This window comes from Cinclus cinclus, chromosome 5 (genome assembly GCF_963662255.1).
Source record: "Cinclus cinclus chromosome 5, bCinCin1.1, whole genome shotgun sequence".
Classification (NCBI taxonomy): domain Eukaryota; kingdom Metazoa; phylum Chordata; class Aves; order Passeriformes; family Cinclidae; genus Cinclus; species Cinclus cinclus.
In genome coordinates, this window is record NC_085050.1 from 64,332,715 (window position 1) to 64,349,145 (window position 16,431).

Consider the following 16,431-nt stretch of genomic DNA (forward strand, 5'->3'; position numbering starts at 1 on the left):
GGTGTATCTTGGGGATTATTGTGGCAGGACCATGAAGTCTGCGAAGTTGAGGCTTGAGTTTAGGTGCTGGAAAGAGCAGAGGGAAGATGTGACTGAACCCTGTAGGGAAAGGTTGGTAACTCCTTCCACAATCTTGACAACCTGCTTTGGACTGCTGGCCTCTCTGTGCTCACTGGGGAATTGTGCTTAAAATGTTCTGATCTCTAGAGCTCCTTTGCCTTCCATTTATTTTCAGTCTCTGATTCCTCTGCTAATCTGTGTGGAGTTGCTTATGTTTTAATAGATTTGTCAGTCTTCATATTGCCTGATTTTGAGATAAATAGAATATAGGTGCTCTTTGTGCATCAGGCTTGAAGATTGTATCCTAAAATAGGGAAATTCTAGGGGAAAAAAGGCACTGAGGTGTCCTGTGGCTTCTCAAAAAATTCGGTGAGAGTCAAGCAGATTCTTTTGTACATGTGTGTAGCCTAGCAGGTAGCATGCCACAGGTGTGGCTGTTGTCTCTGTTACCTCTGCTGTCCTCAGCTCTGTAAAATCTGTTGGTCCTTCTCTAGCTCCAATCTTCAGCGACCAACCTTCTGTAAGTTGTGATTACGGAGCTGCTTTGGCTTGATTCAGGACCAAGCCTTTTAACTCTTCTTTGTTTTCTTTCTCTTCCTGGTCTGTTAGAGTTGAGATGGCAGGGATGGCTTTTGCCACTGGGTGGTGAAAGAGTTTGTTGTGTCCTTCAGAGGTGTGAGTTGGCATCCCCTGGTTAAAACACAGGTTAGTTACAGAACTCCAAATAATGCCTTAACTTGGTCAGTGTGTTGCAGCTCACTTTCTGGGGCTCACTAGAGAGCAAGACCAGTTTCACAGAGCTCCTCATTAGTAGTGTGATGACATATCCATAGACACAAGACACGCCCAGCCATGGTTTTCTTTTGGGGCAGAGGAAGCATCACCTTGCACAGCAATCTTCTTGGGTCTGTAGGATGCAGCTGACCACTGGTGAATATGCAATAAGTAAAGAAGCTCCACTTCTCAGAGTCTGGCCAAAGACCTTTCCTGTTGATACAGAGGCTGGGAGGAGAGCTGATGCCTGTCAGCTGAGCATGAGTGAGGGGCTGGCTCTTGGGATACCCATTATGACTAAAGAATAGCATAGGAAAACCTGGAAATACTGCATTTTTCAGGTACAGATCAGTTCCCAGTTTCCAGCCTTTGGTCTGCAGTGCTGTACGTGGCTTCTCTGTGATGGAAGGGTTACTTGAGCTCCTTTATGAGAAACCTGCATCACCCTGTATTAGAGGCTGCTGATCGTCTCTTAAATAAAATCTGAAGTGGGTCTTCAGGGACAGGGTTTTGTCACCAAGAATACAGAAGCTTTGTTTTCTTGAAGTGGTTACTCTTGGAGATGAGAGCCAGAGAAGTTGCAGCTGGGAGCTGCCTGCTGCTGGGGTCACTCCCCTGAATAAGAGGGAACAGGAAAAGTGCTTAGGCCATGGAGGCGATGTCTGAAGTTGAGTTTTACTTTTGGGGATCCTTATTTTCTTTTAACAAACCTGAAAAGGCTTTGCTTTCCTTTTTTTTTTTTTTTTTTTTTTTTCGTAGTCATTATAAAAAACTTACCCTACATAAATATCTGTAAATCTTGACTGCTGAAAAGATCGAAGGAAATACATGGAAATGGCCTTTCAGCTGTGAGAGCTTTTTGACTTTTTCCATGGTTGCAACAGTTCCTCCTAGTATCGCCTAGGATGGTCCATGCTTTTAATCAGTTGAAGCTCCTGGGGAGGTTTTGGGAGCTTTAGGAGGCCACGGGGTGAGGCTGCAGGCTTCTCCTTGGCACAGCCTTTCTGGATGCAGAAGTGTTGCACACAGATGACAGTGGGTTTCTTCCCAAGGGTCTTGTAGCATGTTGCTAGAAGCAACGTGCTGCAAGATGCAAGAGCTCTGTTGGAAATTTCTCACCCTCTGTCAGGCACTGGAGGAGCAGAGTAGCCAACATATCCCATCTGGTAAGAGAAACTCAGAAATTATGGAAATGGCGACTTTTTTGTTTCCTTCCTGGCTATCTGCCCTTGTTCTCCAGTCAAAGCAGTGCTCCCTGCTTGGGTTGTACCAGGGGTGCAGCAGTGTTGCTTCTGTCCCAGACAGCTCTGTGATTTGTGCCCTTTCACTCAGTTTGATGGTCTTTAGGAAAACGCTGCCATTGCAATGAGGTAACATTACACAGAGCAGAGCATCTGCTGCCTTGTTCTCCTGTGGCCCAGCAGGATTGGTGGAGCTGTGGGTGCCTGAGCACTCAATTAAATTGCTTTGGAAACAATGGTACTGAAGTATCTCCTTACATGCTGGGGTGCTGCCTGTTCCTCACTTCCACTGCACTGCTGTGTGCCAACAGCATCCAAGTGAGGAAAGCAAGCGTGGGAGCAGCTTCATCTGTGAGTGGAAGTGGCTTCACCTGCAGTGAACTCGTTCCTTTTGATTCATGTAATGGAAACAGGAAAACTCTTTTTGGACAAAGAATTTCTGAGCAATCTTATAAGGGATTTTTTTTCTTTTTTAAGGAAAAAAAAGGTGCAAGATTAAGTGCATGTTTACTTGCCCCAGATCAAAGGTTTTGAACACTAAGGTCACTCTTGAATGGACCCTCCTCTGTCTTCATGCAGTGGAACTTCCTGCCCTTTTTCTCTTTACCATTTTACTTTAACTCTCTTTTTTTCCCCTAGGAGAAATATCTGTACAAAAATTATAAGCAATTAAATGTTCAAGCCATAAAATCATGAGTGTGGGAAGACCCGCTTCACAAGTTTTAACATTTGTATGTAAAATGATGTTTGTATGAAATATTTTCATGGTTGAATGAATATTTAAACAAAAAAAAGTTCCAGTAAGATTAAACCAGATTTAAAGGGATGTCTTTTTGTAAGATGCAAGTGTAATTGAATACCAGTAAGTAGATAATTTTTTTATTTTTGGGGGAGATGCAACAAATAATGCTTACAATTACAAATGGTCGTTTCTGCTATTTGGGGAAGTGTTTATGCAGCATTACATGCAGCCGCCATTAATAATTGCAATAGCAAGGCTAGTCACATTTTCAAGATGTACCTCTCTGCTTGTCTCTTCATGATATCGTACAAAGGACCCATTCCTCCTTTCTGTAGTTCCCCTTCTAGAAAACTTTTCCTACTGCAGCTGTGACAAATTTAACTCTGAGCTAAGAACCAGACTAAAATTGTGTATTACTTAACAGTTTCTGCTGGGCCTTCTGCTATTTTAATACTCTCTAGCCCATAATTACTGGGTGTCTCTGTTCTGAAGAACTAAGTGCTAAAGAATAATCTTTGGGGTGAGCTTATACACGTGTTAACAGTTAACCCCGGAGTATTTAACTTGTGTACAGTACTTGATAGGTGTTTTACGACATTTGTACTCAAACTATGAGCCTTACTGAACATCTGTAAGTTTATTCATGACTTTTAAAAAATGGATAACTCTAAGAAAGATGTTTACATGAGATGATTGCCCTTCCTTTGATGTTATGAATGAGGTTTTTATAGTGTGTTTGGGCGTATGTGCAAGGAAGCAAGAAAAGTTTCTGGGGAAAACCAGACTTGACAAACATTTGTAATAAGTGAATTTTAAAGATTGCTTTAATTGCGCTATGAAGGCAATGCAAAAATAAAATATTCAACAGAAAACCGTTGTCTCTCCATGTTATTTGTGTGTTACACAGTTCTGGGCCTCCTCTGACCTCTCCCCCTGCCTCGTGTCCTGTGTGACCACAGTTTTTGGTGATGCACAGCATGAGCCAGTGTGTGCCCAGGTAGCTCAGAAGGTCCTTGGCCTCTGCTCATGCCGTATCATTGGCATTCCAAGCTCTTTTCTGTCGAACAGTATCAGTTCTTTTGCTCTTTCCAGTAGTGAGTGGGAACCCATGTGCCCGGGGAACCTTTGCCTGTCAGTCTAAAGAAAACTGATCACACAAGTCATTAACAATATATGTAGGGTTTCATGGACTCTTACAATCACAACACTGTTTAGATTGCAAGAGATCTTGGAGATCATCCAGTTCTGCTCCCTTACCATGGGCAGGAACACCTTCCACTTTGAGTGACCAGATCAGGTCACTCAAAGCCCCATCCAGCCTGGCCTCGAACGCTTTCAGGGATGTGGCATCCAACAGGACCTCTGAGCGACCTCTGCCACTTTCCCCAGCTCACGGTATTGCGCATCTATATCGTGTGGAGCAGCACTTACAGCTGCAGGGAGGGAAAAGAGGAAAGAGGCTTTAATTGCTGTGGAGAAGGGATGGGTGGAATTCCCGGTCCCGGCAGCCCGAGGGTGCCCGGGGCGGGGCGGCCGCTCCCGGCTGCAGGCGAGGCGGAGCAGCCGCGTCCCTGCGTGGGTCCCGGCACGGCTTCTTCTGGCCCAGGCTCGGAGCTCCTTTCCCGGGACGCGGAGCAGGAGCTCTCCCGACGCTGCCCGGGGAGTGCGGCGGGACCGGTGCCGCCGCAGGTGAGGGCGCGGCTCTTCCCGGCCGGGGGATCGGGACGGAACTGGGGAACGCGGGAGCGCACGGGAGAAGGAACTGGAGCCGCCCCTGGCGAGGGCGTGCCATGACCTGCAGCGCCACGGGCGGGATCGGGATCGGGATCGGGATCGGGATCGGGATCGGGATCGGGGCTGGCTGCCCGAAGGGAGCGGCGGCTCCTTCCCGGAGCTTCCAAATGGGAGAGAGCCTGGGCGCGCCCTGCGCCTCTGCGGGCAGCGCCAACCCCCGTGGGCTCGGAGAGGCCGAGCGCGTATTCCGCTCCAGAAATGCCGGGAATGGTGTCCCGGTCACACCCGGCACGCCGCAGCCGCAGGGATTTCCCGAAATTCCTCTTTTGCCTTCGGAGCACGGAGTGAGCCCCGCGCTCCTGGTCCCGCATGCCCGCGGGGTGCTGATCATCCCGTCCCTTCTGTCTGTCCTGCCTAGGAAGAGCCATTCTCCCCACCCTGGCCAGTGTCCGTGCTCAGAGGTTTATGTGGGAATCGGAGCGGAATGGATCGGTATCGGTATTTCATCTTTAACCAGAGGAACATGGTCGTGCTGGGGATGTTCCAGATAGCCTTCAGCACCGTCTGTGTCACCTGTGGCTTCATAGATGGCATTTTCAGAACAGAGTCTCAGCTGGGAAAAACCAGAGTTCCAATTTGGGCTGGCATGGTAAACCTGTACTTTATTTTCTATGTTTTGTTTTAGGGATCTGGTATTTTTGTTGGTGTTTTTTTGTTGTTTGTGGGGTTTTTTTTCTTTTTTTTTTCCCCACTGCTGCATACTGGGGATGGGAGGGAAGCCAGGATTTTTTGCCTCCTCTTCCCTTGTTTTATGCTTGGAACGCAGTTAATAAAAGTTTCCTGATCATGATACAGGCAGAAGAGTGTAAGGAGACTTTCCTCTGAAGCAGCTAAATTAAATAAATTTCTGTTGGATAGTGTAGAAAATGAGGCATGGTGACAACTGACAGGGTTTGGGGGTTTTTTTTGCAAGAAGCATAGTGGCCACAGAGAGGCCACCAAAGACTGGGAAGGGAACACCTCATCCTCTGTTCAGGTAGATGAACATCTGGATGGTGACCTCTGTCCCACAGCACATTGCCCCTGTTTTGGTACTGCAGTGAGGAGAGGGCAGGAGGTGGCCCTGCTCCCTGGCATTCAGCACCCTGATTTACCCTGCTGAGCCATGCTGCAAGGAAATTTCACTGAAGAGCTCTCTCCAGTGCAGAGGCTGCCTATTTCTTTTCATTAGGATCGATCTTTCTTTCCTCTACAGGAAACATATGGACTTGGGAAAGCAACGTGCATTTTTAGCACCTTAAATGACTTATTCAATCAGTTTCACTATTTTACCTGACCCATAAAGCTCTGGTCAGTGGTAGCAAGGCTGTAGCAGGTGGACCAGATGTATGTCACCCATGTCCTGCCCCCAGGAGATGCTACAGAGGAAAACAGAAGAATTTAGCACTTCTTCTCCCATTTCTGATGCAGCAGTTACTCTGATCCAAGCCTTGGGAACATGGGCTTTTCATTACTCTGTAGCAGTTTATCTTCTGAATCTGACACTAGTTTCCCAAGTTGCCAACTCATTTTGTGCTCTGCAGGTGATGGGAGTCCCAGGTGTCCTGGCTTTGTTCTCCTCGCAGAGGAAGAATCCAGTTCTCGTAAGCTAGAGGGGCAGATGGGTGTTTGTGTGTAGGGGGCAGGGGCAAAATGTTAGGGCAGTCAAAAACAGTTTGAGGAGAGAATGAGCTGACTGGTCCTCCTGCAGGACTAAGAGCTTTTTCTTTGAGTTATCAGCACAAAAGCTGCTGTGTTCATAAGCAAGAGGAGGATGCAGTGTTACCTTGCTTTCTGCTGCAGCAGACAGGCACTGGGCCTAATAAAAAGCAAAAATCTGTAGACACTTCATGTCAATGCTTTCTTTTTGGTGATCTTTCATGTTGTTAGAAGCACTGTGTACACTAAAATATGAAATTACTTAAGAGGTTTGCATTTCCTAGACAGGTTTCTCCAGCTGTGTGAACTCCAAGGGAGGATGTTGTATGTAAATATGAGATCTCTAAGACAAAGTCTTTAGGTAGCACCTCTGATTTATATTCAGGACTCAGTAGCTCAGAAACTCAGTATTATGAAAATCTCTGCTTCTCTGTGTTTGGCTTCTAAGTGACTGTTGCTTCTGGGGATGTTGTAGTGTGATGGTAGGTCAAAGGCTACCTGTACTGCTTGTATTTGCCAAAGGACTGCTTTAATTCCTGTTTCCCTTCTTCTCTCTCACTAAAATTCTCTGCCTGTCTAGGTGAATGTACTGATAGTTGCTTCCATAATCTCTTGTGTTGCCATCCTCACTGTAATAGTTTATAGCTCCTTCACACTGAGCTATGGTGAAGAGGAGGAGCTGAGTTCTGCCCCAGTCCATGTTATCCACACTGTAAGTATTGATATCAGGGTTATTACTGGGGAACATGACACCCTTAATCTGCAAACAGAGCCAGATGTGGCTTACAAACAGAACCAGACTTCCAGGAGGAAGTCTGACACTAGGTCAGGTTGGCTGCTTTTGCTTCTTAGTGCAAAGGGGTGGTGTGGGCTGAGCCATGAAAAAATACTGATGCTGCTCAGGGTAAGGTGCTGAGAGTATCCCTGGCCTGGTTTGAGACAAGGTTGCAAGGCTGCAAGGCCCATATTTTTCTAGCAAGTGGTTCAGGTGATAAAGTTACAGCAGTTTCAGGTCAGCTGGTTAAACCTGGTGTTATTTCAAGTGTATCCTCCACAGTAAAGCTGAAGAGAAGGAATGAAGCCCTTTTGTATGTCCAGTCTACAAGCAACTGCTTGCTGTGGGGGTGAAGACATTCCAGATAGATGAAGCTGATCATCAGTTTATTGCAGGACAAATCAAAATGCCAGGCTGCTATAAGGAGCAGTGCAGCAAGACAATGTTTCTCATATTCAGTGTGAAGAAGAGCAGCCATACCTTGGGTTTTTACTCATTGTCAAAGCTATTTCAAATAGCTTTATTTAGACCGCAGTGCCATTGCATAGCATCTCATATTTAATCAGCACTTCTTGCTCTTTTTGAGGTTCACACTTGTGCTTTTTTTTCAGAACACAGTAAAACTTTCAGTAACACTGGCTACGAATCAATCTCCCATCATGTAATCACAGCACTCTTGCAGACATTAGATTATTTTTTTGTGGAAAGTGTCACCTTTTTTTTACATGGCTTTACCATCTCCTTTTCTGTTTGCAGAGGTTCGTACTCAGTAAAGTTGTCAAGGGTGCTAACATAGCCATGCTGGCTGCATCCATCTGCAGTGCCTTCTTTGTGCTGGCCATGGCTTACCTGGGATGCCGGAGCCTTCCACGCTGCTCCTGCTATGACAGTGTAACTGGGATGGTGAGTGAGGACCCTAGGGCACAGGTTTATTTCTACTGAGTGTGGGTGAGAGGGGAAAAAAAAAACAGGGAGAAGGTGTGTTTTTCTCCTATAAACCTAGTCTCAGCTCCTACCTCAGTAGGACTCATGCAGGGCTAATTCAAAGAAATTAAGTGGGATATTAGAAGGGTTTTATATTTCTTATATTTTTTTCCTTTTACTATCTCTCTTATTTACAGTCTTATGTAAGATCTAATATAAGTTATCTATTTTCCAAACCATTCGTGCTGAAGCTGTGGCCCTGTTTCCGATAAATTCCTGTTACCCTCAAAAACTCTTCCTCTCATCTTTAAGCTAACAGTTGCTCCTGGTGCAACACTACAAAGGCTTACTGGTACTTACACACTGGGACTTCAAATTCAGTAATAAAAGTATCTCCTGTGCTATGTGTGAAGTGTGGAGGTGCTGACATTTGTAATTTACTCCTTGTTCATAAGGACTCTGCCTCAAGTGATGGGGCACATGGCATGTCTGCTAAGCGAGCTCAGTAAATAAATCAATACCAACTACTTCTCTACTAGGGCAATTCTGATGCTGTATTATGGAGTAAATAAATAAACACCAACTAATTCTCCATTAGGGCAATTCTGATGCTGTGTTATTAAATATGTACATCCAACCATTTGTTTTGGTAAGGAATTAAAGGGTGTGGGGCACAAGGCAGCTAGCTGTTCCTGACCGAAGAACACCAAGTGAGTAATGTGAGGCTGCTTTCAACTTTCAAAACTAAAACATGTTAGGAGGAGTGGACTGCAAAGACTTTTAAAATAAGTTCAGGTGTATCTTCTTGAACAAATTTCCAGGTGAAGTATTTGATGGTGCTGTTTCTTTCATAGGAATGGTTGCAACCCAGTGAGGACCAAAATCAGGCTGTGGAAATGGTTTGTGCCGTACAAAGTGAGTAACTTTTGCCTCCATGTATCTGGATGTTCACCAAGGATGAGCAAGGAACGTTCTCAATAAAGTTTACACCCCAGGCCAAAATCCTGATAACCAAAAGGAACTCAGGATTTTGTGCAAATGTGTATACCATGCTCAAAGGTTTTCTCTTTCTTTTCTCACACAGGTGCTGGAGGGAGAATTTTCACAGATCGGTTTCCAGCCCAGGATGCAGATGCAGAAGAAGACACATCCAAACCTCCACCATATATCAGAATGACTTGAAAAAGTGTCTGAACACTTTGTTCAAATGTGGCAAGAGATGCGATTGGTTCTTAATCTTTAAAGATGGTTATGCACTTTTCCTTGGCCATTTGAAAAACACACAAAGAGTGAATGCCCAGCACTGAGACCACAGTGCAGAGGGAAAAATCTGCAGGTGATTTTGAACTTTCAGACTTTGTACAGTGAAAATACCTCATTGCCTCTGGAAAGTGAAAGCATCTTTTCCTCTGGCTTTTGTACTTAAATAATTTCTTATTTCACTGGAATTGATCATGCTTAGGCATTTAAATATTAAATAAAATTCCTTCTTTTTCAACTGGTATCTCAATTTCTCCCTCTTACTGCATGAATTATTTGGATGATAATGAAGGATGCACTTCATCCTTGAGCTTCAAAGTGTTTTCCTGTTCTTCTTTGTAGGAATGGGGACAAGTAAAGTTTTTGCTTGAAGCCATTCAGATACCTCTATCAAAATGTGGCTTCTGTGAGATGTACACGTGTCAGTACCATTAGTTTTAGTCCTGAAGTGTAACTATAGAGTGTGGCAGGAACTGGAGCTGCAGTAGCTCCTCTTATGAAGTACCTTGAATACTTGAAATTCAGTTCAAGTTTTTCTATTTCTACCTTGTAGATTGAAGGTTTAAAAGAAATCCTTACTTTAAGGGACCATTTTGCTAAATTTATTACAGATTTAGACCAAGGGGTTTTGTTGTATTTTCTCTAGGGGACCTCTTGGTCCTCTAGACCAAGGAGCTGCAGCTTCCAGTCAGGTTCTGTCATCTCCTGAAGTACATAGAATTCCCATATGTACTTTATGTTTCACTTTTAGGTGACTGTCAAGTGTTTATCTTGCCAGCAGGGAGTGGTAGATGACTTACCCCATGGTACAGATTAACACAGCATTTGAACAGGGCCTGGTAAATAAGTTCCCATCTTGAGAAAGTGGGTAGTAGGGTAAGTTATGCCCACCATGAGGCATGTAACTCCAGGAATGATCTCATATAAAATTGCTGCTTCTCTAATTGCAGCAATTAAGGTGCCTTTCATGGCAGAGAGTTGTTCTTGATTTATTTTTTTTCTCTAAAGACTGAGATCCTTTTCATAATGCTGGTAAAGGGACTCCAATACCTAAATGGCTTTAAACTAAAGTGGGGTGGTTTGGATTAGATATCAGGAAGAAGTTCTTTGCTGTGAGGGTGGTGAGGTACTGCCACAGATTGCCCAGAGAAGCTGTGGATGTCCCATCACTGAAAGCTCAAGGCCAGGCTGGGTGGGGTCTGAGTAACCTGGTCTAGTGGAAGGTGTCCCTGCCTGTGGTAGGGGGTCAGGATGAGGTGACCTTTAAGGTCACTTCCAAACAGTTCTACGGTTCTGTGATGATTCTATGAAGATGTTACACAGTTTTTATTGTAATCTTGAGCAGCGAAATACTCTGAGCCACATATTGAGCAAGTCCCAGTGAACTGTGGCACCCCTTTGTGTGCAAGGTGCTTGCCAAGTGTATCTGTTACTGACTTTAACCATAAAAGCTATTAATGTCTGGGAATATCTCAGGACAAGAGAGCAGCTCTAACCACCAGGCTCCCTCCACAGCCCTTTCTTTTCAGTCACTTGTTGCTTCCTTCACTGCCCAGCTCCAGCCAGGGAAGCTGTTCCCATCTTTGGGTGCTCGGGCCAGCAGCTTAACTTGGGCCTGCAGGTCCTGCTCTGGCAACTGGAGGCTTAACTGTGTGCCACAGTAGCCAAATTCTTCCTGACTTTGGCTCTGAATACCTTCATTACCTTGCCTGCAGAGCCACAGAATGGCTGAGGTTGGAAGGGACCTTTGTGGATCACCTAGTCCAACCCCTTCCTATGCCAACCTAAACACAGCTGGTGTCTTGTTCATTTGAAGGTGTTAATGTTTGAATTGCTTTAATACATTAATTCAAACGTTGTGACTCAAAGTGGGATGATGCTGTGCTCTTTCCTCTGATATAGTGCCTGTCAGCAGGCATCAAAGCACAGAGAGTGACTGCTCTCCCTGTCCTCAGATGCTTCTGGCACAACTCCACGCCATCTGCAATGAAATGCTGGGGAGTTTCTTCGTGGTTAACACCAACTGCTGCTCTTGTACATTAAAAGAAAGTCAGACTCCCTCACAGGGTATTGGGCTCACTGATAGCTGAAAGCAGCCTGGCTCTGGTTAGTCTAAACCAGATTTTGCATTGCTAAAATGCACTGCTCAGCCTCTGCATCATTTCTGGGTGGGGGTTATGGTCCCATCCAGAAATGCTGTTCCATAACCAGTCCTTGCAGTGTGACATACTGAGCGTAATTGAACAGCATTTGACTGCTGGTTGAACAGAGCAGTTTGCTTTTACTGTGAGCATGCAGAGCAACCCATGACCAGTCCTTGTTCAAATGCTCTGCTGTTTCCATTGGGTCAGGCAGATAATTCCTGGGATGAGGGTGGCAGTGCCACCACGGCTGCTGCAGGTCAGGTCCTGCTGGCACAGCTCTGGGATGCAATCCAAGTGCCCAGCCAGCCTTTGATCCGTGGCATTTAGTGACAGGCGTGGCAGGTACTCCTTTGGCTGTGCAACAGCTTTGGCAGCACGTATCAAAGTCTTAGGGTGTAAAAGAGAAGCAGGCTCTATGCTGCTTGTGAATAAAAATGGATGCAATGGATTTATCAGCAGCTATAAGCTGGCTTATTTCTTACACTGCCCTTCCAGTGGTGCAACTATTGCAGGTCACTCACAGACACAGGATTTCAGCAGTTCTCTCCACAAAAGTGGGGGGTTTCCAGAAAAATGACAGCTGCAGAATGGAAATTGGTGGAAACTGATTATCAGTTTAACATTACTCCTATTTGGTTAGTGATGCAGAAAATATATTCCTGACTGCAGTTTCCAGCGCTATATTTAGCAGCCCTTTCCACATGGGAGGTACAGTACTTTCCCAGAGCCTGCCTGCACCTCCAGGGATATTCCAGGGCTTGCGTCACCCCCAGCTTTGGCTGGTGGAAGTCAGGTGGAATTATGGACCCCCGTTATGGACCCCAAGCATTTTGTGCTCACCTTGTGTCACCATTGCTTGTATTAAATCAAAGACAAGGCATTTACATCAAAAAAAGCTCTTCACCTCGGGTGGGCTGAGACAAGCAGTATCCTATTCCTTGACACACAGAACAAGGCACACAAAATCCTCAGGTGGAAAAAGCAAAGCCTGCCAGGCTCTCCATTAGCAGTGGCCACAGTTAAGCACCCAGAGTAATCAGAAGGTTAATCAGGGAAGCTGATTCTGTTAAGTTAATATTCAACTAAGGGCAAAGAATTTTTTGGAGTCATTTCCCCAACAGAAGAGGCAGGAGGTGCAGAGGAGGAGAGAAAGAGGAGGGATGTTCATCATGGTGAGGATCAGGGAACCCTTTCAGGCACTTCTTTGACGAGCCCGTTTCGGGATTTTTAAAATATTTATTTATTTACTTATATCTGAATTTTTCTCTTTCATAGATATACCTTCGGTGCAGTTCCCTTCCCTGTGCTGCTGAGCTGCTGGTCCTCAGGGTCAGAGCAGTCTTTGCTGGGCACAAATGTGTTTTCCCTTTGCTGGGCACAAATGTTTCCCCTTTGCTGGCAAAAGGAAGTGAGAAACCAGGGGATACAAAGCCACAGTTCTGTATCTCCAAACCCCACCCTGTTTTAGCATGAAGTAGTTGGAAATTGAAGTAAAGCCTCACTAAAGGTAGATGAACTGGCCTAAAATATTTTGAGTGGGGAGTACCTAGGTCTTGCTCATTGAACATGCTGCTGACTGCTTGGGAAAGGCAGGCTACCGAAGAGAGCCTTAAAAGACCTGAGAAAGGACAGGACTAGTACTGAATCAAAATACAGATATGTACTTAAAATTGGAAGTGGTATTTACCTGCAGATGAGAGGAGGAATATTCCCTTTTCTGTTATTTTTTTTTTCCTTATACTCAGTAGAAACCCTACCTAATATAAGAAGCACAACACACATTTTTTGGAGTCAGACTGTGTTATTTCTTGTTTCCTAGGATCATAGAACCATGGACTTCTTTACGTTGGAAAGGACCTTTAATATCATTGAGTCCAACCATTGATCCTTATAGGTCCATTCCAAACTGAGATATAATTCCATGATTTTCCAGCACTAGCAGTGTGTAAGTATGGGGAAAAGTCATTGAACTTCCCTCTCACTTGAGGAAGGAAGCCTATTAAAGCAAACAGCATTTCTCAGCTTTCCAGAAAAACAAGAACTGTTTTGTCCTGCACCTCTTCAGGTCAGTCCAGCCCAAGCACATTATCAAACTGCACAGTTTCACTTGCCCTTTCTGAGCTGCTGAAGTAATGTCTTTCTTTCTTTCTTTCTTTCTTTCTTTCTTTCTTTCTTTCTTTCTTTCTTTTTCTTTCTTTCTTTCTTTTTCTTTCTTTCTTTTTATTTTCTTTTTCTTTCTTTCTTTTTATTTTCTTTTCTTTCTTTTTCTTTTCTTTCTTTTCTTTCTTTTCTTTCTTTCTTTCTTTCTTTCTTTCTTTCTCCTTCCTTCCTTTCTTTCTCCTTCCTTCCTTTCTTTCTCCTTCCTTCCTTCCTTCCCTCCTTTTTTTTTTTTTTTTGGTACTTACAGCTACAAAGTTACAGAAATGCGTGTTCTCCTTCATTGACTTGACATTTATGCCATCTTAATATAAAACTACCTTGTTTCATAGTTCATGTTTCATCCTCTGGCTTCTGTCCACTACATGTTTTTAAGTACACTCATCACTTTCTTCTTTAGTCAGTATTAGTTGCTCTATATGTTATGTTTATGGTGGAACAGTACATGCAAATATTGCTAAGCCCTTGCCCCCCACCCAAAAACAGTAAGACTGATTCAGGATGGCAGATGGTGTTTCCAGTTTCCAAACTCTTTGCTCTAAGCATATCTTACAGCAGCTGCTTCTGTGTTTCTTATTTTGTCTGATGCAGGCAGCCTCCCAACCCCGACTGACCCAAGTTTTTGCTTAATTCAACAGTTCTTCCCCCATAAAGCCTGAGAACAGGAGTCTTAACACAGATGCCAGAGCTGGAATCCCACCAGTGTCATGTACCACACATCAAAAAGAGTTGGAATTCCACACAGCACTCCTCCAAGTGTTGCATTACGATGCCTATGGTGATGTGAATATACATGTTTTCTGCCCATCATTTTAGATATATAGAGAGAATATATCTTACATATCTTTATTTACCTTCAACTATCATCATGAATATAAATGAAATGTTCCTATTTAATGACAGATGATAGTATTGAAATGAACTCTTTCAGGTCAGATGCAATTTGACAAAAGCACTGTGAGCCTTGAAGCAAAGGACCAGGGCTGCCAGTGTTTGTGCTTTTTAACAGCAGCATCACAGTGACTCAGATATTAGCTCAGAATTGTAACCTGCATTCCAAGGTAGTCATGAGGATGCACAGGAACTTGAAAACCCTGTGATTAGCACATGCTTTTCTTCATTTACAGCTGAATCTTTGCTTGCCGAATCCAGAAGCCTTTCACTGTGTCTGTTTTATGAGAGTGTTAAAAATACCTTGAAGTAAAGAGAAAAGCTGTTTCATGTATTTTAGGGTCAGTTTAGTCTCTTCCTCTTTGTCTGCCCTTCCTGAACTGAAGAAAGGTCCAAGGGACAGAGGGCTATGAAGGGCAAGGAGCACCTCAAAGCCCCCTGAGTATTTCAAGTGTTTTCCTGTACAGGAGTGGGTGTGAAGGACATGGGGATGACCAGGTTTTGGAGAGGATAAATAGTTTGCAAATGCACTTTCTGCTTTATGACTTCTGACTTTGAGGCCCAGCGTGATGTTTCTAGCAGTAAAACACGAAGTATTCTCAGAAAAAGGGCGTTTAGCATATTGCCTCATACCAGTCTTTTTTCTGCCTGTGACCTTTCCAGTGCAAACAGTAAAAAATAATAATAGAAAAGGAAGTGCTGAGCTAAGATCAGGGTCTTATGACTCTTAGTTTTCATATGCTCAGAGCTTCACCCAGCCTGGCCTTGAACACTTCTGGGGATGGGCATCCACAGGTGCTCTGGGCAACCTCTGCTAGTGCCTCACCACCCTCAGAAGGAAGAAGTTCTTCCTAGTAAGAGCAGCATATTTGTTAAAGGCAGGCCAGGGGGAGGATTATTCTCTGTTTTGGGCTTTTTTTAGTGATCACTGGGAAATTTGTTTTGCATTAATTTCAAATTAGCTGAGGAGTCAATAACATGTGATTCACATTAAGCAGTGATGATTCTGCAAGGCAGAAAACAATAGATGTCAATAACATCCCCCCAGGGATTGTGCACCTCAGGGAATAACCAGGGATAACTTTCCAGAAGCTCTGGAAATAACCTCCAGAACCACAAGGAGCTGCCTTTCAGCACGTGCTCCTGTTTTGCAGGTTGGAGGGAGGCTGCAGACAGCCCAGTGAATCCCAGAACATCCCTGGAAAGCAGCAGCCATCCTTCCTCCCTCAATGCCCCTTCACAGCCCTCGCTGATGACACCATTCAACTGGATAAATGAGGCCTCCTTTGGGCACCCAGCATCAACAGAGGAAGGAGAAAAAATCCCAGAACAGTGGCATTTTTTGTGAGTCCTGGAATAATGACAACTTCTAATGCTATTTAAGGCTTTAGATTTAAGATTATGTGTTGGTGGTGTGTTGATTTGCACAGAAAAAGCAGACTGCCATTTAAAAGTAACATTACTGCAACTTATTAAATAACATATGGCTCTACATTTATCTGGGAATTGCAATGTTAAGCAGCATTAGTCAATGACCTCAAAAGTAGGACTCTGGGAAAAAAAAAAAAGAAGAGTATTAGAATGATACATTCTGGTAGAAGTGAAAATACAGAGTGGACAAGGAATATGACTTTCAACAAATTTATAGAAGTGAAAGAGGTTTTTTCTGAACAAGATGAGACTAGAAGAAGAGTAATGGAGAAGACTCCTTTAGGGTCTTGACTTACATCCAAGAGTCAGTAATTGCTATTTTTATAACTGCTTTATCACTTCCCATTCTTCTGGAATCTGAAATAAATACTGAACATGCCTCCAAATCATCAGGTGGGTGCTTCAGATGCCTCAAAATCACCCAGAGTCATTGCCAGAAAGCACTGACAGTAAGCCAAGTATTGTGACAGTCTTTTTTGTAAAAATTGTCACCCACACAGACAGAAACTAGAAACTCCTTTAACTGCCTCAAAGCATTTTCTAACCATATGGAATTATATTATCACTCCTATTATAATTATTGAAAACAAGTGATCACAG

The 16,431-nt window shown here is 44.0% G+C and overlaps 1 protein-coding gene across 1 annotated transcript; it reads left to right on the forward strand.

Moving 5' to 3' along the window:
• Positions 1-5,023: 5,023 nt before the first annotated feature.
• On the forward strand, positions 5,024-9,130 carry LOC134044442 (uncharacterized). The gene is made up of 6 exons (XM_062493667.1): positions 5,024-5,200; positions 6,135-6,194; positions 6,830-6,961; positions 7,781-7,927; positions 8,803-8,863; positions 9,033-9,130. The coding sequence occupies exons 1-6, from the start codon at positions 5,036-5,038 to the stop codon at positions 9,128-9,130; spliced, it is 663 nt and encodes a 220-aa protein (XP_062349651.1). The 5' UTR covers positions 5,024-5,035.
• The last annotated feature ends 7,301 nt before the right edge of the window (positions 9,131-16,431 follow it).